Source organism: Taeniopygia guttata, chromosome 8, assembly GCF_048771995.1.
Source record: "Taeniopygia guttata chromosome 8, bTaeGut7.mat, whole genome shotgun sequence".
Classification (NCBI taxonomy): Eukaryota; Metazoa; Chordata; class Aves; order Passeriformes; family Estrildidae; genus Taeniopygia; species Taeniopygia guttata.
In genome coordinates, this window is record NC_133033.1 from 294,952 (window position 1) to 315,945 (window position 20,994).

Sequence of the window (20,994 nt, forward strand, 5' to 3'; positions counted from 1 at the left end):
CATTTAACGATTCTGTATGTGAGAAGAAGGAAGTGGAAACAAAGGCAGCTCTGTGTAGTGGGGATAGGAATGTGTGCAGCCCTTCAGACACTACATTCCAGAAGCCCATCTCTTTGCAGAATAATTTTTAACACTACTTAGAAGCCTTAATATGGGAAGAACAGTTTACAGCAGGTTTTGTTACTCATATACATCCTAACGGCCTGATACATCCTCACTGAAGTCTTATCACTTCTATGCCTCCAGTAAAAATATTTCAGGAAAGCTGTGCTCTGTCTGAAAGGCACTTGGGTGCTGGAAATCCTGATGTGTGGCTTCCCAGTATTTTGGTGCTGGTGTCTACCCTCATACACAGTAAGTGTGGTGGTGTTACCTGTGTGCCCATCTCTCCCCTGATGATTGATGCTTACAACATTCTGGTCAAGGAGAAACTTGACAAGTTCTATGTTCTTTCCATAGGTGCAAGCGCTGCAGAAGTAAAGGGAGTGGTGAGTGGTGTAGTCCATAAAAGAAGTACTTCGGGTAGCCAAAAAGGAATTACAAATAGATAAAAATGCAGTAATAAAGGATCATTAGATATATGCAAATGCATGATTAATCCACCAGAGCATATTCATTTTTATTGTTTCCGAAACATTCTAATTATTGCTGAATCACCTAATTTCACACAGTTGTGCAAACAGCCTGAGTTGCAAAGTGCCTCTTTAATAGCCCTTTACAAATTTCCACCATGCCAACCAAACTGTGTTCTGCCACCTGGTTTCTCGTTCAGAGTACCTGGCCCCAGCAGACATCCAGGTCTGATCCCAGCTCCCAAACTGGACAAGGAGAGGAACCACTTTCCAACCAGGTGTTGGTGAACCTGATTTTCACTGCCTGGTTCTGCCTCTTTCTTCATGCCCTGTCATATATCTCAGGACACAAACTCACCCTCCCTGTGTAGCTCTCTGCTCGCTCTGTTCCTCACCTGGCTGCTGGGGAGACATTTGTAATTTTGGGTGTTGTGAGACATTTGTAGTTTTGGGTGTTGTGAGACATTTTGGGTGTGGCAAGACATTTGTAATTCTGGGTGTGGTGAGACATTTGTAATTCTGGGTGTGGTGAGACATTTGTAATTCTGGGTGTTGTGCTGCAAGCATGTGTAAGTGGAGCTCTACTGACAATGGCATTTGAACACCTCACCTGTGGAAAGCAGTTTCACTGAATATATTTTCTTTAGTGAGACTTTCTGTTCCTGAGAGTTGAATTATTTCCTTGACAACTTCAAACTTCCCATTGTAACAGGCACTGAAGAGGAAGCCAGTGGAGAGGTGTTAGCAAAACCAGCCTTCCCAAGAGCCCCAAACCTGTCCAGAAGCTCCTCCAGGGCACTCACAGGTGTAGAGGTGTGTCTCCATAGATATTCACCACGTGGGGCTGCACTTCGAAGCTGCTCTGCAGTAAGAACTTCACAATATCATGGTGCCCAAATCGAGAGCAAAAGTGCAGAGGCACATGATCTTCGTTGTCCTGAGCATTCACTGCCAGTCAACCCAGAAAAAGACCACAGAAAGGATTTTATCCTTAACACAGTGTGTCTGGGATACTTTCGGATATTTAGTAGAATTTTATGCATTGTGTCTATGCATTTTGAAGCCTCCTGGAAAAATATTTGCAGACGTATTTGTTAAAAAATGAAATTTCTGTGATCTTTTGGATATCAAATCCACATTGCTCTGTGCCACCCGCAGTGCACTGTCAAGGTGATTTTCTGACCTTGGGGCATGACTTCTTTCTTCCAGCTGCAAACTTATCGAGTCTTTTGACAAAGCTTTCCATGAAGGAATCATGAGTTATAAATGACCCTTAGAAAGAGCAATTTTGAAACAAAAGTAAGATAATAACAACACCAACAGAACTGGGAACATCCAGGCAGCACAGAACTGCTGGCATCTACCAGTAGCAGCAAAACATTCCAAGGGCAGTTGCACAGAGTGACCCTGGGGGATCCTTGATCTGCAGATGGGAATGTTGGAGACTGTCAGCTGTCATGGAGCACATCCATGCCAGGGAGCCTTCTGCCTGCTTATGGGATGGGCAATATCTGTGGTTTTGGGCTGACTAGCAAGTCACATTTTGTTAAAAGAAATAGCTCAGGTTTGTGACCCCAATTACTGGTCTGCACTGAACAGTGCCAAATTTATTCAGGTTCTTTCCCCAGTTCCTTTCATTCCTGGGCACTAAAGACTTTTCCTCTGCTGCTGCATTTACAGCAAGTTTCAAAGTGTGCTACTTTAAGAGCAAAAGGCTTCCCGCTTCCAGTCTCCCTTTTCTTTTTTTCTGTGCTGAAGATTTTGAGTTTAAAGAGAAGGACCTGAAATGGTGCCCCAGATTCTTTCCTTTTGGAATAAACTCTCTAACAGAGGGCAAACCTCCCACTGCCTTGTCATGATGAGAGAACGTCTCTTTTTTCCCCCCTTTATTATAATTATATCAGCCCAGTGCACACACATTGAGGCTGAAACACCCTGAGCTCACTACTGAGAACAGCACACACAGACCTGACTGCTGCTTCCCTACATGCTTTTCTGCTGCAGGAGGAGGATGTGTGATTGCAGGCAGGACTCATAGGGAACATGGTAAATTGTTCTCTTACTCTGAGGATAAGAAATTAATTTTTAAATAGTTTGGAATTTGCTCAGTATTTTGCAGAATCGTAGAATAGCCTGGGTTAGAAGGGACCCTGATCTTTAAGGTCCCTCCCTGTGGGCAGGGACACCTCCCACTGTCCCAGGCTGTGTCCAGCCCCAGTGTCCAGCCTGGCCTTGGGCAGTACCAGGGATCCAGGGGCAGCCACAGCTGCTCTGGGCACCTGTGCCAGGGCTGCCCACCCCCCCAGGGAAGGATTTTTTCCTGGTGTTTAATCTAACCCTGCCCTCTGTCAGTATGAAAGCATTCCCCTCGTCCTGGCACTCCAGGCCCTTGTAAATAGTCTCTCTCCATCTTTCTTTAAGGCTCCCCTCAGGTACAGGTAAGAATCTCTGCACTGATAATCACAACACGCCTAAAATGTGACCTGTAAGTTATAGCAATCACTGTGAGGCCACCTGGACAAAGAACTCCCCCAAGGCCCAAAGTGTGCTGAGAGACTTTTGTCCAGCCCACCAGGTCTTCACACAGGCACTTCCTCAGACAGAAAATGGCCCACAGCTGACATTCCCAGTGACGAGTGGGAAGCTTGTGGAGCATAATAAATCATGTGCTAAAAAAATCCTCTTTTCTGTGGAATTTTGACATTCATATTAATTATTTTAAATTTCTCGCTGCATAATTTTGGCTTAAAATCCTCCTCCTGTACCTCATTCAGTAGTTCTCTGTGCATTTGAGTCACTTTGACTACAGACCCCTACCACATGGCCACATGTTCCCTGCCTGGATGAATGTCTAAATAATGAGCCACCTGTATATTAATCTTAATTTTGTTTTCTGCCTCTGTTTTTCACCTCTAACTTACTACTGAAAATAGAGCAAATGTGAGATGACAAACCAGCATACTTGGCCAAGGGAAGCTTTCCAACTGCTGTTTTCTTGTTTTGGCTGTCCAAAGATGATACACAGACACACAGTACAAAGAGTATGTGTTAGGAAGCTAAGACTCTGTTCAGAAAACACAGTGTTAAAGATGATTTTAAAATATCTTACCATCAGCTTTGCTTCCCTCTTCCATCAAAAGCTTTGTGATGTTGAGAAAGCCTTTGGCAGCAGCCAGGTGGAGAGGTCTGTCCCCAACTTCACCACTCGCATTCACATCGGCTCCAAACTTCAGTAGCAGGTGGGTTACCTAAATATTTAATTAAGTTTAATTAAAATATCGCACGAAAATAAAACTTCGAGAAAACCAGATACAATAGTGCATTGGGTAATACTGTATGTGAGCATCTCTGTAAAGTTAAAACAGGGAGAAGGGATTCAATAGAAAATTCATTTTTAAGTTCCATGTCTATAAAGAGGTTAAAATTCTCAAAAGCGAGCAGATGTTCATTCTGAAAAACATCCTCTGCGGTGAATGGACAGCAGAGGCATCAGTGTAAGAAAGGAGCACCCTCGGATCCCCCCAGGCAGGCCGTGCCCGCCCCGGTACCTGCTGGTGGCCGCAGTAGGCAGCGATGTGCAGCGGGGTGAAGAACACGGCGTCCTGCACGTTCACGTAGGCCCCGTGCTGCAGCAGGATGTCCACAGCCTGCAGGGAAACCAGCAGCAATGCCCACCACGAGTGCTGTGCATGTCCTACATGTGCTCAGCTGGTAAAACTGGACTTTGAAACCTCACACCTCCGGGTTAAAAAATGCCAAACAGCCCCAAACAAACGAGTTCTAAAGGTGCAGAGCATGTAAAAGTGATTAACTTACAGTACTTGAACTGAGCACTGAATGCCACTGATGCTTTATAAATGCGCCTGAAGATCAGTGTGCCACTAAAAAAACTGATTCATGAAGTAAGAGGCACAGAAATGGCTGTCTGGATATTCTCAGAACAACCTTTAATTTTCTTCTAGCCAATATGAACAAAGAGCTGTAAACATATCAGAGATTTTAGAAGTTAAAAAGTCACACAAAATGAAAGATCCTTCACTCTCGTTGTGATTCCCTCACCCCCTCCACATACAGTCAGAATTTCCCTTGCTAAATGCCATGTGTGTTGACATCCTTTTGCAGTGGATCCTTATGCTGCCAATCCCAAAAAAGCATTTGACTACACAGCAAAAATCTGAAGAAAGACCCCCTGAGATCTTTCTGCTGGCTGTTCTATCCGCTCAGCAACAGGCACTCAGGGGATGGGTGGGAATATGCTCAGGTGCTAAATGAAGAACACACTCCATTATTTAGTTAACACAGCTGATTCCCTCCACTGTGTTTGCCATGTCTGGCCAATTTTCAATATCTTGGTGGGCCAGAGGTGGGAACATAGAGCCAGCCACCCAGGGATTTAGTGGTTTGGTGGCTTTCAAATTATTAGTCTAAGACATTTTCCAGCAAACTAGCATGATAAAACTGAAGTTGTAGCTGTTGTCTCTGAAAAGAGATGTTTAGGCTTGTAGCTTTTACACTAATATGACTGAAACATCTTTGGATCAGCCTGATTTTAATTTAGCCATGAACTGTGAGGCTGTAACAAATTCAGGGATGCAACCATAACTCCAATTCTCCTCAAACCCTTTGGGAGCTGGAATTCAAAATTTAGATTCATCTATGAGCTTTCAAGGTGGATCTCCAAGGTGAAAAAAACTCTGTTGAGTGACGTGGATTCATCCCTGATGATGAACATAAAACTAGATGGGTTTTGACACATTTTCCAGGCTGTAGCAATGGCAGCCGTGCTTTGTGATCCCCTGATAAGTAGAATTTTGTGTGCTATACTAAGCAAACTCCACTCAAGTGTAAATGATGAGAGGGGTATAGAGACAGGCTTGATAGTTTGTCAGACAAGATATCTTTCCAGGAAAGAAAAAAGAAGCCTTAGAAAGCACTGAAAGCTGTCATAGGCATCACAAGTAGGAGGCTACGCTGGAGGGATGTGCAAGGATAGAAATACTTCAGAAACTAAGGAGGAAAAACAAAAACCAAAACTTTTATCCTCAGGAGACAGATGGCGAGTGAAGGTGAAGCTTGTAACCCAGGGGATGTTCCCAAGCTGCAGAGAAAGCTGCTGGGTGGGCTGGTCTAAGGCAGCCAGCAGCATCCCAGTGGGGCTCACACCAGCACAGCCTGGAGAACAAGGGGAACTAATGCTTCCCTTCTCCTTGTACAACCAAATGTTCTTTCAAAACAATGCTTTAAACAACTTGCACTATAGTCTTTGCAATTTTTCTTACAATTCTCTTACAAACGGTTTATTCAGAAGTTTTTTGAACACTCAAGTCAACGATCTTCACTTCAAAGACAATTAATTAAGCCACTCTGAAGGCTAGAAGGAGCCAACAAAAACCCCATGAGACAGACATAAAGACTTTGTCTTTTGGAAAAGGGCAAGGGATAAAAACTCATCCTTATAAGGTGACTTGAAAAAATTATTTCATGTTTCCATGAATATTAATGAAATTGTGGACAAAACAAGCTACTTTATCTGGAAGAGAAACTTCTAAGCTGACTGAAAATTTCACAGCTAAGTAAAGAAGGAAAGCAAGAACTTTGACTACAAATCATTGGTTCCCAGAGCAGCAAATGAATCAAATGAGTTACAGAGTCCCACTCCATTTATGGAGATGCTTCTGATACACAGCTGATCATTCCCAAGGAAGAAATAAGAAACTTTTCAATACTACTAACAGTTTATTTCTTATTGAGTTAATGTTGTTGGTTTGTGAGCCCCCTAAACTTGCCCATAACCTCAGCAGGAGCTCAGGACATGGGAGCAACAGCAGGTCTGCCTTTGGCATTTACAGCAAAAGGCCCAGACGTTTTAGAAATTACTTGAAACCCCAGAGTGCTCAGAAAAAACTTTGTATTGTCCACAGATGAGACATTAAATACCTGTGAATGAAAGCATCCCAGAGTCAGGGCTCAGGTTAACAGCTCCACCATCATTCTGCACAGAACTATTAGAGTCAAATCATCAAGGTTGGAAAAGGCCTCCAAGACCTATCAAGTCCAACCTGAGTTCTTTTGTGCATGTTTGTTCAGTATAAAAATATATGCACAGATAGGATTTTCCCAAAATGCAGAAAAAAATTAAACAAAATGCAGCTGTACTTTACCAGTTCTGAATTTTGTTTTGAAAGATAACAGAGTAAGTCAGAATGACCTGCCCATACAGCACCCCCCTGTTCCAGCCCTGCACAGCTCAGAGTGCCATACCTTGTGGTGGCCGGCCATGGTGGCGACGTGCAGGGCCGTCAGCGCCCCGTAGCCGACCTGCTGGATGTCAGCCCCGCCGTGCAGCAGCGCCGTCAGCAGCTCCGCGTCGTCCTGGAAGTGGGGATGGCACCCACATCACTCCTGGGACAGGCTGGGGAGCAGCACCAGCCCTGGGCTCCCCGGCCGGCCGGGATGGAGCGGGACCAGCACGGCCCAGGGGCTCAGGGTGCCTGGAGAGGCTCTGCCCCGGGCACCAGCCCTCTCTCTTTTGCTATACTGAAGCCTGGGTGTTAAAAATCTCTATCCTGATTTTATGATGGCACTGGACAACTCCTCTGTCTTGAGTTGCAGCGGATGTCTCCATCAGCAATTCCAAGGCAATATCCTACCCTATGGATAACACTGCAAAAGTGCATGCTGATTCCTGTGCATGGGCTCCTTATGGGGCGCTTTCCTGTGCACCACAGATGTAAAACTTGTATTTTCACCAGAAATAATGACTAGAGAGCTCATCTAGACAGCACAGACAAATCAGTTGCTCAGCTATGATTTCCTGCCATCAATTCTATTGAAAATAACTTACCTTATAAGCTGCCAAGTGCAGAGCTGTAAATCCATTTCTGGTTAGTCTGGATGGGCGCAGCCCTTTCAGCATGAGAGTTCTGATGTGGGATTTGTTGCCTTTAGAGAGAAAAGCAGAAAAAAAGACAGTTACAGGAAAGAACATGCAGATGAGGTAAGAAGCTCCTGCGTGAGTTTAAAAGCAGAGAAATAGATATCTCGACTGCTGACCTGAGGCAAGTAATAAAATGTACCTTTTGATACTTCAAAACAATGAGGTTGATGGAAATATCTCATTGGCTGGGACAGTTGTGGGTCTGGACACATACCAGCTCACTGTTTGTTCACACTTTAATGAGGATTTGGTAAGGGTAACTGAGCTTCTGGAGAAGCAAACCACTCCTTTAGCATCCAGAGCATGCTGCAGAGAGCTCCATGAACCAGAAGGTGCTTCTGGAACCTCTGGTTTCTCAGTCACTGAGCTCCTTTTCCATCTCAGAACTGGAGCACTGCTCTCCCTACACAGGACATCCTTACAAGGACAGTCATTTTGGGGAGTGCTAATGTGGGTCCATTAATGTGGTCCAGGCCAGTAGCTTTGCTCTGACCTTTTTTGATGCACAGTGAATAAATGCATAAATTCAATAAATTCATCTGCCTTCTGAGTACTTGTGACAGTAACCAAGGACAATGTCAGATCTAGCAGCTCTTTGCCCTTCTCCGAGTGTTCAAAGAACTGATGAACTGATGATTAGCGTGTGTTTTCCTAAACTTCCTCTCAGCTACCCCAACTGCTCTGATGGTCCCATGTATTGATGCCATCTTTGGATAGGATCTTGCACTCAAAAAATGACAAGTGAAGATCCACTCATTTTTCAGTAGTGCAGGATCAGGTTGTTCCTCGTGGAGAGCATCTAACCAAGATTGATAAAATCATTTATGCATGTCATTAGTCAGTACTTTGCAGAGCTGAAACCTCAGGGTAAAAGTCTCTGCCTCTCAGCCAATTTCTGCTGAAAATTGTATAACAAGAGTGAAACAAGTGCATGAACTAATGACTTTTTTGTGGATAACAGAGCAGCTGTGTGGATCCAAGTGGAAAACCCCACCATCAGGATGTTTGTATGAGCATCCCAGAACACATCTTGCCCTCTTCCCTTGTGTGTTCTGATGTGCTAACTGGAAAAGCCCTATCAGTTGATGTTTGTCACTAGAGCATTTCAGCTATTCTTGTTTTAATCAATGGGCAATAAAATAAAGGTATTTTCATGACGGTAGAAAAGTTGGTGGTGTAAGTATGGCAAAGTACTGCTGCAACAAGGTCCCTGTCCTGGAGCCTGAGCCACGGACAGAATCCAGAAACGTGGAGCCAGAAATGCTGCGATGGGTTTGGTTTAACAAACGCAGGTAGAGGCAGTTTAGGATGAGCTGAACACGTGCAGTAAATCCTGCTGCACCCCCAGCCAGGACCTCGGTCAGCTGAAGAATCAGTTCCCCTGGGGCTCTGTGAAACTCCCCTCGAGGCTCCGAGCGGTGCTGAGCCGCTCCTCCAGCTGAGGAGACCCCGAGCGCTCAGCCCTGCTGCCAGGCAGAGCAGATCCGTGCTGGGGCCGGCGTGCCCGCTGCACACCTACCCCCACACACGCAGCACAGGTGCAGCAGCGACAGCCCGTTCTCCGTGCGGTAATTCAGGTTGACTTTGCAGAAGGCTTCATCGGAGCTGAAAAAGGGATTTTACAGATGATTACTTCTTCCATCTTTCAGCACAGCTTCTTGCGTGTGGGAAACATTTAAAAGAGAAATCACAATGTAATTTTTTTTGAGGCACAAGGCTGAATTTATACCCAGCTTACAGTCTGTAAATCTAGAAATACGTTACTACTATCAGGTTGAATGGTCCAGATTTATTGTTTTCTGAGAAATCTGGCTATGCCATCACAATATATACATTGTAAATTTATCTAAATTAGGCAAAATAAGAGGAAAGACTCTTTAAAAACAGAAACAATCCATATAAATTCAGCGTCTATATTAATGCAATAATAACTACAATGTATTTTTAAAATATGTGTATTGATTTTTAAATGGTGAGTAGGACACGCATAGGGCAGGGGCCATCTTGCTAAATGAAAAGAATAACCAGGAAAAGCCTATTACAAAGTGAGTTTGTACCCCCCAGATGAAATCACAGGGACAGTGATCACTGTGTTTGCTTACAGGTTGTTAAATGAGACAGTACTTGGACATTTTAGCTTTTGTCATCGAGCCTTGTGGGTTTCCTTCAGCACAGACTGATTTGTTAGTGATCCATCAAACACTGTAAATAATTACAGTTGCTAAAAACTAAATACACCTACAGCTCATATTGCTTTGGAGAATCTCAATTTCAGCCTGCCCATAGAAGCTTCCATTCAGTATCAGCCCACCCATGACCCTGAGTGTGCAGAACACTTGGATTTGTGTAACTATAAACCCACCCTGAGGGAGGAGCAACCATTACACATATTTAACAAGGTTACTGTAAAAAAAAAAGTTTCAATATTTTTCTCAACTCATTTCCAGTCTGTGAGCCGGGAGTTTGCTGCACTGGAGCTTTGCAGGTAATGAACACGTCTGCATTACTCAGCTGGGTGAGCCTGTGTGTGAGCATCTGTTATCCTAAGAAAACCAATTCCTAACTTTGAATCCATTACTTTTGTGTTTGTTTACAGTGGTACACTTCAGCAATATTCCTGGCTGCAGAAACACATCAGCAAAGCTGAAAAGCGTACAGAAAAATCAGACATTGTACTAGAGCTAATTATTTTACAAAAGTATAGAGGTGTTTATTGTAAAATACTGGCATTAATAATCAGCAGCCACTAATTTTGGTACTCTGCTGTGGGGATCTGCCTAGCACTGTGATGACATTTTCCCAAAAATAGACATAAGGAACATGCATTCCATACAGGAGAAACTCTGTCCATATAAAACACCTGAAACTGAAAATACTGTTTGATAACAGATAGTCATTTGAAAGAAATCAAATTCACTGAACATTTTACCTGAAAACATGCTTTAACTCTGCCAGCTCCTTTTCCTTGATTTGCAGGTCGTCCTCCAACCGCTCCGTGACAGTGGCATAGGATTCACTGACTTTCTTTTTCCATTCATCTACAACAAAAATTCCAAGTTGCTAAAACTCTTCAAAGCACAAAAATAATAATGTCCCAGTAACCAGAACACTTGATTTTTAAACATCCAATTGTACAATTTCATATATATTTCTATTAAAGTATAAAATATTATAGCTATTAAACTGTTCCTGCTGCAGCCAATACAGAAACATATACAAGGATTTCAGAGACAGTGCACATGTATGAATCCTTACCAAGAAATATTTTAATATTAAATAATATTCAAGAGAAAACTGAAACGTTCAGGTTACATTTGTTAGCTCTTTTTTTCCTCAACAGACACACAGCAGAAACAGGTTAGAGATTTAAAGGTTTTCTCATGAAATACGAGTCAAATCAACATAGTATACAAGTTATTATGATTTTATATAATTGCCCAAATAAATGTTGGCTTGTCTTTCACAGCCTGTATCTGGGTTAAGTCAAGAACAATACCTGAGCCTTGAACTCAAGAGTAAACCAGGAATGAGTTATCTCCTGAAATACCGTTTGCTCCTTGCTGATGGATGGATGGCACATTGCCTGTAAAAAAGTGACATTAGTTACCCGTGCAAGTCTGGGTTGGTCTAGATTTATAATTTCCCATTTGTCCAATTTATCTTCTTTGTTTCAGCAAAGTTCTTGCAGTAATATGATTCCCTGTTCAGGAGCAGTGACAGTCCTGCTGAAAAATACTTGTGATAGTCTCTGGCTAAAAATAAACATTGTGCCAAGAGGAATGTCATGCAACAATAGCACGGAGCGAAACAACTGTGCTGTTCACTGGGCTAAAGTCATAGAAACACCCACTCAGCTTGCTTAAAAATCTCCAGTTCTTCCCACAAAATACTTGCCTTCATTTGTTGAACACCTACAACTAGTGGGAAGTGGCAATTTGGCAGCTTGCTAATGATTTTGTAAAGAAAAGGGAATTTAAGCACCTGAATCCCAGGTGTTCTGTGAGAATCCCCAGGGAGTGCAGGGGGTCCCCAGCTCAGAGAGGCCAGGGACGATTGCAACTCACAACCCCCTGGCACAGGGGTGGCATTGGGAGCATTTGGGTATGGCACTTAGGAAGGGCAAAATATAATTCATAGTGAAATGCAAAGATACACACATAAATATTTATGTTTATATGTTTATATATTAATATCTTTAAAGTGTGGTGATTGACCTTGGCAGCTGTTCTGTGTGTGAGTTCTCATCTCACTGAAGGATTTCAGGCAAGCAGACATGTTAGTAGAACAGACATCTCCAAAACCTCCCACACGCTGCAGCCCACTGTAAGAACCTTGGTGCCTTGACAGCTCCTGACACTACCAGCCTGTCCCTTTACTTGCACAAACTTGTATATGAATCACAGGATCTACTTCAGAAGAGTATGAACTGCTGTCTCAATGTATCCTGTGATATTTGACCAGTGATTTGCAGAAAGGCACCAGCCTGGCAGCTGATTCCCACATCCAGTTGCCAAACAACTGGGAGAGCTGAGGTTTTAAATGTTCTTCACAGGGAGGGTTTACAGCAGTAAGTCTTTTGAAATTATCTTTATTTCAAATTAATCAGAACATATCCACAATTAACATATGTCCACATCTACCATTTACTTGAAGAAGCTCTAAGTTGCACCCATAAACTTCATTGCCATTCTGGTGACATTCAGATCTGTCCCAGGAAATGAAAAGGGCGCTGAAAGAAAATACACGTTGTCAAAAAGAAAGTAGAGGAACTCTGGCCCTTGAAAGGGAGAAGGTGTTTGCAGTGGCTCCCCCATGCCAGCAGATGAACAGGACACAGCAGCACTGCACTGTTAGTTTTGCTCTCACAAGATTAGAGAGGCCTTTCCATGGGGGCTCAAGTGCAGAGAGCAAAAAACAAAGCTCTTACATCAGAGGTTTGGGAACGAGAAGAGGCTGGAACTTCTGAGCTCGAGCAAAAACACCCTGACAAGGCACAAACATTGCTCTACAGATCCAACTGATCCTTGGAGCTTACTTCCTCTCATCAGCTCCCCAAATCCTCCTGGCACAGATTCCTCTCAGCTGCTCATTTTTATTTCAGCTGCCTCCCCTTGTGCTCTTTGTTAAGTGCCCAGTTTCTCAGATTTCAGTTTCCTGCACCAAAGGTCACTGAAATATCCCCTCTCAGGTTTCAGTATAGCACAGACAGCAGGGCTGAACTCTGCTGATCACGGCGCGTGCTCAAGGTATTCAGGGAAATCATTGCAATCATGTTCATTATGAGCCCTATTATTGCACTACACAGCAAAACTAATTCAATAAAGAAAGCTGACATGAAAAAAAAATCATTAAAAGCTCATCTTGAGTTTGTTTGAGATTGTACCAGCCTGAATTGCATTTCAGGATAGATGGAGCCAGGCAATGATCCAGAGGATATATGAACATTGCACCCATCTGGGAAACTCTGTGAGGATCAGACAAAATCAAACTCTAGGTTTCAGCAGATGACTCCCATCCACGGAGTCCTGCGTTCCTGGCACTCTCATGACTGCATCCTTCATCACTCACACTGCAGGAAATCATGGGCCAGGATGCTGTGATGGTCTTGTTTTAAGAGCCTGGTACTGGAAACCAGAAACCCCCAAATTACTGACCTTGCTGTGAAGTTTTACTAAGCGGCCTTGCACAAGTTTCTCAGCTTCCTTGGGACACACTTATCCCAGCTGGCTGCATGAGAAAATTGTTGTCATCTACGTTAACAGCAGACTGTGGAATACAAAGATTACCTGGAGCTGTAAATGCAATACAGACAAAATACATACACGGATTGAATACCTCAACCTTGGATTATTGTTGTGAGGAAGGGTCCGGTCTGCAGGCTTTTTGATTTTAAAAATATGTACTCACACTGTAGCATGACTCTTGCTGTAAAAACTGCAATTTATCGCTAAAAATGTACACACTTCATAAATAGCTGCAATACAGAGAATTGTAGGATCAAAGAAGCATTTGGAATGAAAAAGTCCAAAGCCCTCCCAGAACATCAAGTCCAACCATTCCTCCGGCACTGCCAAGGCCACCACTAACCTCTGTCTCCAAGTGTCACATCCACGTGGCTTCTAAATACCTGCATATGGGAAAATAATTAATATAACTCTCTATAAATAAAATATATATTGTAATGTTCTTCATAACATTTTACATTAAACGTGATTGCAGTGTAAAAATGAAGAATGGTACACCACCAGATATTCCCATACCTGTAGAGTAAATCCATTAAACTTGCTGATGTTATCTGGGGCTAATACTGACTGAAATCTGCCTTCTCAATTAGAAACAAAAATGCTCACAGTAAGAGGAAAGCAGTGTGTGACACATAGGATTAAAGCAGTACAATGTTTCTTACCTGGTAAATCCATGCTTATTCCATTACAACCGATTTTTTTTATTCATTAAAACCTTTGCCTCAAGATCCCACCTGAGGGCTAGCTGTGCTAGTCTGTTGCTACCACCGGGATGACACTCCTTTTTTTTTTTGTCTTGGAATTCACACTGCTCCCTAAAACACAGCAGCTGCTGCTGGCCCGACCTACCCCAATTTTTTCCACAAGCTATTCCCTCACCGTTTTTCCTCACTCTCCCAATACTTATGTGCCAGAAACAAATCCACTTCCTATTTTTATCCAGTTTACTTTCAGTAATGAAATCAGTACCTGGTACTCAGGGAATTCAGAACAAATACAATTGTAACAGTTAAAGTGGATAACCATGTTAAAAGGATGCATTTCACTGTTACCAAACACTCAGAGAACTCACCTGGCAGTGTGGCAACCCTCAGGGAATTCTGTACCAAACAAAGTTTGGCCGCCAGCTCAAGAGGCAAGGTCTGTGTCAAACATGTTTCTCCTAAAATCTTTTGTGTAACAACAGATGAATAAGTCATGCAAATAGGATGATATACAAATGACAGCTCTGTGCTCTATGACTACTTTCACTTTGTGACTTAAAGCGTTTACCTTGGATTTGAGTGTTCCCAAACCTACTGCTTCCATTGTTTAACTAATATTTCATACTAATTTATAGACCCTCTATTTGCTCAGAAATTCTTATTCCTTTGAAGTCAACTCCAGCAATTCCCACCCTCCACGTTTTAACTTATTTTTATTTCTTCTTGGAAGGTTTATTAACAAAGAAGAAACCTAGCGCAGGTTAAAGAAGGGTGGTAATGCTTAGGGGATGCTACTCTGCTGCCTCGTAGGTGGCATAAGAAAGGTGCCATTTGGGATTTCAGTCAGCAGGGAGATAAACACTGTCATCATGAGATATTAAATAAAACATGAAAACCCACAGAGACATTCAAGAGAAAAAGATTCATCACATTTACAGCCAAATCACGCTGATACACTGCACAGCATACTCCTAAAAATAGCAGATTTATCTGTTTGGAGCTGGATCTTGGGCATTTAAACTAGAAACAGGAGGACTTTGATGTTAACTTTATTTGCAGAAGGGGGCGAAGGGGAAGAGAGTTTCTCTGAAGATATGCACTGTGGTGCCACTCACAACAAACCTCCCTGGTTTTTGCTCCACTGCACCACGGACGTCCAAGACTGCAACAGTTCAGTTCAGAGAAATACAAGGTGCTGCTTTTTGCATGGCACACATCAGTCAATCCCTGGGTAACAACGAGCTGGCAGCTTCTCCATCACACTGCCAGCTCCCAGCAGCTACTGGTAAAAAAAGTAAATCATTATGTCCTGATTAACTGGTGTTGACCCCAGTACTATGAGTCACAAGGGGAAGAATAATCACTCATGCCAATGGTTTTTCTCCTGACAAAAAACAGGAAAGGATAAAAAGTTACAAAACAAAAGAAGAAAATTTATTAATGCCCAAGATAAGATGTCTTGAATTAAAAGCACTTTTAATCATTTTAATCATTTTACCTCTACCTAACTACTGTTTGAAACGGTATTGCAAAATAGCAGCATAAAAAGAGAGAAACATAAGTTGTTATATTCTACATTGATGGAGCTAATATTCTACCCTTTAAAAGCTTTTAAAGCCATTTCAGCCAAATAGACAAATTTTCTGTGTCATATTCTGACAAAAACTACAAGACGTAACGTGCAACCCACAAAAAGTTGCCAAATAGTGTTTTTAGAGCTGAAATATTTCCCTACTTTAATCAAAGGATCACTTTATCTGCATTTGCTGCTTTATTAATGTTATTCAATTTCTTCATTTCTACTTCAATAAGATCAGAGAAGAGATCTGTGTATTTTCCCCTTAGGATTCTTACGAGCTGGGAAGTAATTAATTGTCCACAAATGAAAACAGGTTTATTCAAGTACTGCTCATTCCATAATCAGACTTCTCTTTTTGTCTTTGTAGGCAGATTTCGTCATAAATTTGCTTCCTAAACTTCAGCATGTCTTCCACATCTTTGTAGGTGAGCATTTCTTCAACAGACAAGAGCTGAAAGCCACTCAGTTTGAAAGCTGACTTGTGCTGCACAGAGTTCAGCATGTTCAGTGACATCCTAACTGATTCACTCAGAGTAGAACAAACAGGGAAAATCCTTGCAGTCCACAGCCCCAGACGTGTGTCCTCACTGGAGAAGAGCTGGTCTGAAGCCTCTAAGTTCCAGAGGTCAAGGCATTCTGGTAAGTTGGCTCCAAAAAACTGGAGGGAGTGTATATCTGACAGCAATTTCACGCTCTTTTTCAAGTCATCGCCTACCCCGAAAACCATGGTGACATACTCCACTCGATCAGTAATTTTCACACTTACTGAACTCAGCAAGCAGTCTGAGGGTATGTCTGCACTGAAATTTATGTAGGACCCACTGACAATGCTGCCTTTCCCTACCGAGACTTCAGGCCCAAGTCTGGAGTACTCGATGACAGAGCCAGGCCCTACCACACACCCGGGCTCAAGGACGCTCTGGATGACACTCAAGTGATCCAAGGCCTTGGCTGTGTCAGGGAAGATGCTAAAAGCTACAGGCTGCAAGTCCAGCTCAAATCTCAGTTTGCTCTCAGCAGTAAAATGAAACAAATACTCCTGAGTAGTCCCGATGTGGTAGAACTGGGAGTTGTTGAGGACTATGACATTTAGGGCGGTGCCTTGCAGGAGGGAGTACAGCTGCTGCCGCACTGCCACCAACCCCGAGTCCTCCTTGGAGACATTGCTCGTGTTTTTGGTGTACTCTGGAGTGGCTCCAGGCCCCAGGGCCTGGAGAAAGTCACCGTATGCATCTATTTCACAGCAAAGAGTGCCCATCTGCTTGTAGAACTGCAGCAGCTGCTGGGCAGTGCTGTGGTCAATGTAGAATACGCTGTCCGTGTACACACACTCCGAGGCCACGGCTGAGTCCCCGCGGCTCCCCGGGGAGCTGAGCTGAGGGCGATCCCCCCTCACACACACTGCACCACTCTGCTGCATGGTCTCCAGGTCAGGCTTGTGCAGAAAACGATAGCATGATCCATATTCCAGTCCTCCCTTTCCCGAAAAACTGGACGGATCTAGCACAAACACGCCGTGTGTGGTCCCGACTGCCAAATCGGAGGGGTGAGCCAAGGCAGTAAATCCAGGTTTATCAAAGGTGATGGTTTCTGTGACCCCAGTGCTGTACAGCTCTATGTCATCCGAACACGTGATGAGGACTCCTGGCTTCATGTGACGGGGGAAGTCGATGTACATGGCCAGTTTCAGCTCCAGCATCTGGTACACGGGATCACCCAACGGCAGGGCTGTGAAGATCTTACCCAGGGCACTTGCATTTGGCAAACGCTGGCTGTAACCACCTGGAAAAAGACTTGTAGTTACACAGAGACACTGTACACAAGTGAGCAAAAAACTAAACCTAGGCAGCTATTTCACAGGTACACAAAAGCATTCAAAACCTCTCAGCTTGGTCGCACACCAAGTCTCAAAGCAGATCTGACCTTATAAAAAACCCAGCCTGGCTTATATAGCTCATATTAAAACTGTGGTTGATTTTGTAACCTTTTTGTATCAGAGCTATCTGTCGCTGGAGTGACAAAAGCAAATGTTACCTGCTTTTTGCTTGGAGGAGAACTACCATATTCCTCAAGGGAATTTTGAGCCAGTGATGAGCCAAAAAGGCAGAGGTTTGGTCACACTTGTTATCACTTGGTTTCTTTCTCCTCTGCAGAACTGATGTTCTTCAGTATCTGGAAGTGGCCTGACTCAGTGGATAAGAAGGCAAGTATTCATCCTGCCCAGAGGCATGAGGAGCCCAAGGTCCTCCGAGAGAAGATTGTGTTCCTTAAATGGATGTTTCAAGGCAGAAACTTAAATCACACCTGTGAATCACATCTTTCTCACTGACTGAGCAACGTTAGCGCTGAGAAGAAATGCTGAAGTGACAGTAACACCTTGCAAGCACCAACCTCATTTCAAATGATCAGACACATGGGTAGCTTTTCTCAGGGAACTGTATTTTGGAACTCCAGCTCCTCTGCCATTTTATTATTTTAAGGAAGAAAAAATAAAAGGTATCATTTTTGAGAAAAATATATAAAACTGAATTTACCAGAATGGATTAGCAGCACAGTGAAGGAAGTCCACTGATCACCATACTGCTCTTCCAAGCACTGAAGAGCATGAAGAGTTGATCCACCATTTCCTAAAGAAAAAGCATTTTAGTATCTGTGAGAAGAGCTCCAGTAGTTCCTGTTCTGACAGGTGAGGTGTACTGGGGCCCAGCCAGAGAGATGGGATAGTCTGTCTACTGTGTCATGGCATCCTGAGCAGACAGCTCCAGGGAAACCTCTGTGATTTCCCCTCCCAGTCACCTCCGCACAACCCCACCATTTGGAGTATTTAATCAACTAAATAGGCCAAAACTCAGCTACAAACACCAGCTCCTGTAAGAAACAAGTCACATAAAAGCCTAGTAATGGATTCAAGCCAGTGTTCAGAAGTACTTCTGACATTTACAGTATGGAAATAAGGAAGATATGGGATCTGAGGAAATAGTTTGGGATATTTTATGTGCTCCTACAACTTAAAACTGCCAAATTCCTGAGAATTACCCTCTGCATATTACTCTACACTGCAGATAATACTGAGATTACTTAATTTGTACATCAAAGCGAACAGGAATTAAGAATTACAGAACGGTATTATGAGCAGTGAGACCAGTTTTAAATCACCCCCGGGTAGTGCACTAAAACATACCCAGACTGTTTAAATAACCAGGTCAAGGTAAGTATGAACGTGTGAGACAGGAGTTAGTGCTATCCCACAGCCACAGCATGCTCTGAGGAGTGGCACAGCTCGCTCACCAGCACCACTGCGGCTGCACGTGGGCTCCCGCCGCCCTGATGCCCGCTGTGAAAAATGCATATTTTATGATTGGCTTTTTGCAAATGTTACAGTGAATACTATACATGCAATGTTAGAATGCTATGCTGTATTATTTCTTTTAAGTAGTGTGTTAAATGTAGTTTTAGGTTAAAACATAATGTTAAAATAGAAACTCTGTGATATAGAATTTGTAACAAGCTCAAGCAGGAAGATGAGATAATCAAGAAACTCTTCACACAGAGATGTCAGCGAAGGGGCCCCATAAGAAGTTACTGCCTCCTTATCAGAAAAGACAAACATTCTTCCACCTTCTCTCTGTCTTTTTGGAACCACCAAGATTGAGAACTTGACAAAAACCAGAAAAGTTCTTAATTTGCAAGTAATTTATGCAGAATGTATGAGATATATGAATATGCATCAGGCCATTGCTTTTAAGGTTATTCCTTTGTTCACAAGGCATGCTTTTCATGACTTAGTGTCCGAGAGCATCTGGACGTCGTAATTCTTTGTTTTTTATTGTTCTTGTAATTGTCCTAACTCTAAATTTTATTGCTCTGATTGTATTTCTATAATAATTTTATCATTATTAAACTTTTAAAAATTTTAAACCCCAAGTGATTGGCGTTTTTCACCCCGCTGTCCCCGCACCGCGCCCCGAGCCCGGCCGGCGCAGGAGCCCCCGCATCCCCACGCACCGATCCTGGGTCCCGGCGGGTCGGCGCACACCAGGTACCGGACGGCGCTGGGCAGCTGCTCCCGCCGCAGCTTCTCCGCCAGCTGCTCCCGGAACGCGCCCGCCTGCGCCGCGTCCGCCGCCGTCAGCACCACCGCGTCCCACAGCTCGCCGGGCCGGGCGGCCGCGCCTGGGGGGAACGGCACGGCTCAGCCCGGCGGGACACGGCCCGGCCCCGCGGGACACGGCCCGGCCCCGCTCAGCCTGCGGGGACACGGCCCGGCCCGCTCAGCCTGCGGGGAACACGGCCCGGCCCCGCGGGACACGGCCCGGCCCGCTCAGCCTGCGGGGACACGGCCCGACCCCGCGGGACACGGCCCGGGCCCGCTCAGCCTGCGGGGAGCGGCACGGCTCAGCCCGGCGGGACACGGCCCGGCACCGCGGGACACGGCCCGGCCCCGCTCAGCCTGCGGGGACACGGCTCAGCCCGGCGGGACACGGCCCGGCCCCGCGGGACACGGCCCGGCCCCGCTCAGCTTGCGGGGACACGGCCCGGCCCCGCTCAGCCTGCGGGGACACGGCCCGGCCCCGCTCAGCCTGCGGGGACACGGCCCGGCCCGGCCCGGCCCCACGGGCCGCACCAACCCCGCCGCCCCGCCGCACCTCGCAGCGCCTCGAAGCGCTCCAGCCGCCGGGCCGTGTCTCCCCGCCGGGCCGTGTCCTCCCGCCGGGCCGTGTCCCCCCGCCGGGCCGTGTCCCCCCGCAGGGCCGTGTCCTCCCGCCGGGCCGTGTCCCCCCGCAGGGCCGTGTCCCCCCGCCGGGCCGTGTCCTCCCGCCGGGCCGTGTCCTCCCGCCGGGCCGTGTCCCCCCGCAGGGCCGCGCCGCGCTCCCCCATGCCCGGCCGAGCGCCGGGCCCGGAAGCGGCCGCGGGGCGGGCGGAGCCCTCGGCAGCGCCCGGGCGGGCTCCGGGAGGGTCCGGGGCGGGTGCCCGGCTGGTAAATCCGGTGAGGGGCAGAGTCCGAGTGGCGCCTGAGCTCATCCGTTCCCGTCTGCCCGCCCTCGCCGCCCCGCTGCCGCTCTCCGGGCGGCGGAGCAGCGCTGGGAGCGGGGAACGGCACCCAGCGGGCTGCTGCCTCCTGTTTTCTCCGATAGCGATTGGCAGGAGTCACGCCGCTGAGCGCTTTTCCAGCTGAAGGCTTTTCGCTCTGCGGTTCCTTGCCTCGGATATTGTGGGTTTTGATCTGCGGGTTCTGTTTGTATTCAGAGTCTGTTGAGATTACCGATACCAAATGCAGTCAGACGGGAATGAAAGAAGGCTTTCCTGTGATACGATCTTATTATGCACAAATCTTACAATAAAAAGTAGCTGTAAAAGCACAATAGGAGGTACTGAGGAAAAAAAAAAAAGAATTTATGCAGTGAAAAAAATGTATAATAAATCCATAGTTTTTTGTGATTGTAAACTGCTGACAGGT

At 45.2% G+C, this 20,994-nt stretch overlaps 2 protein-coding genes across 6 annotated transcripts in view; both read right to left on the minus strand.

Annotated features, from left to right (window-relative positions):
• Positions 1 to 15,230, minus strand: part of TNNI3K (TNNI3 interacting kinase) — a 28,834-nt gene extending 13,604 nt beyond the window's left edge. For 2 of the 4 annotated variants that reach the window (XM_072932443.1, XM_072932442.1), the window contains exons 1-10: positions 11,117 to 15,230; positions 10,439 to 10,547; positions 9,029 to 9,114; positions 7,417 to 7,514; positions 6,834 to 6,944; positions 4,121 to 4,219; positions 3,682 to 3,820; positions 1,376 to 1,520; positions 1,183 to 1,287; positions 374 to 468 (exon numbers count right to left, since the gene is read on the minus strand). In XM_072932443.1, coding sequence (XP_072788544.1) covers positions 374 to 468; positions 1,183 to 1,287; positions 1,376 to 1,520; positions 3,682 to 3,820; positions 4,121 to 4,219; positions 6,834 to 6,944; positions 7,417 to 7,514; positions 9,029 to 9,114; positions 10,439 to 10,547; positions 11,117 to 11,156 — 1,027 coding nt within the window. In that variant the 5' untranslated portion in view covers positions 11,157 to 15,230. 4 annotated transcript variants of the gene reach the window in all.
• Positions 15,231 to 15,369: 139 nt separating this feature from the next.
• Positions 15,370 to 20,674, minus strand: FPGT (fucose-1-phosphate guanylyltransferase). Of its 2 annotated transcripts, XM_072932751.1 has the most exons (5): positions 20,352 to 20,662; positions 20,183 to 20,207; positions 19,542 to 19,709; positions 18,071 to 18,163; positions 15,370 to 17,318 (listed from the first exon to the last, which is right to left on the minus strand). In XM_072932751.1, the coding sequence occupies exons 1-5, from the start codon at positions 20,556 to 20,558 to the stop codon at positions 15,856 to 15,858; spliced, it is 1,956 nt and encodes a 651-aa protein (XP_072788852.1). In that variant the 5' UTR covers positions 20,559 to 20,662; the 3' UTR covers positions 15,370 to 15,855. The 2 variants fall into 2 exon arrangements, with proteins under 2 accessions (XP_072788852.1, XP_041573838.2); XM_041717904.2 differs by having other exon boundaries at positions 20,183 to 20,674.
• Between the last annotated feature and the right edge of the window lie 320 nt (positions 20,675 to 20,994).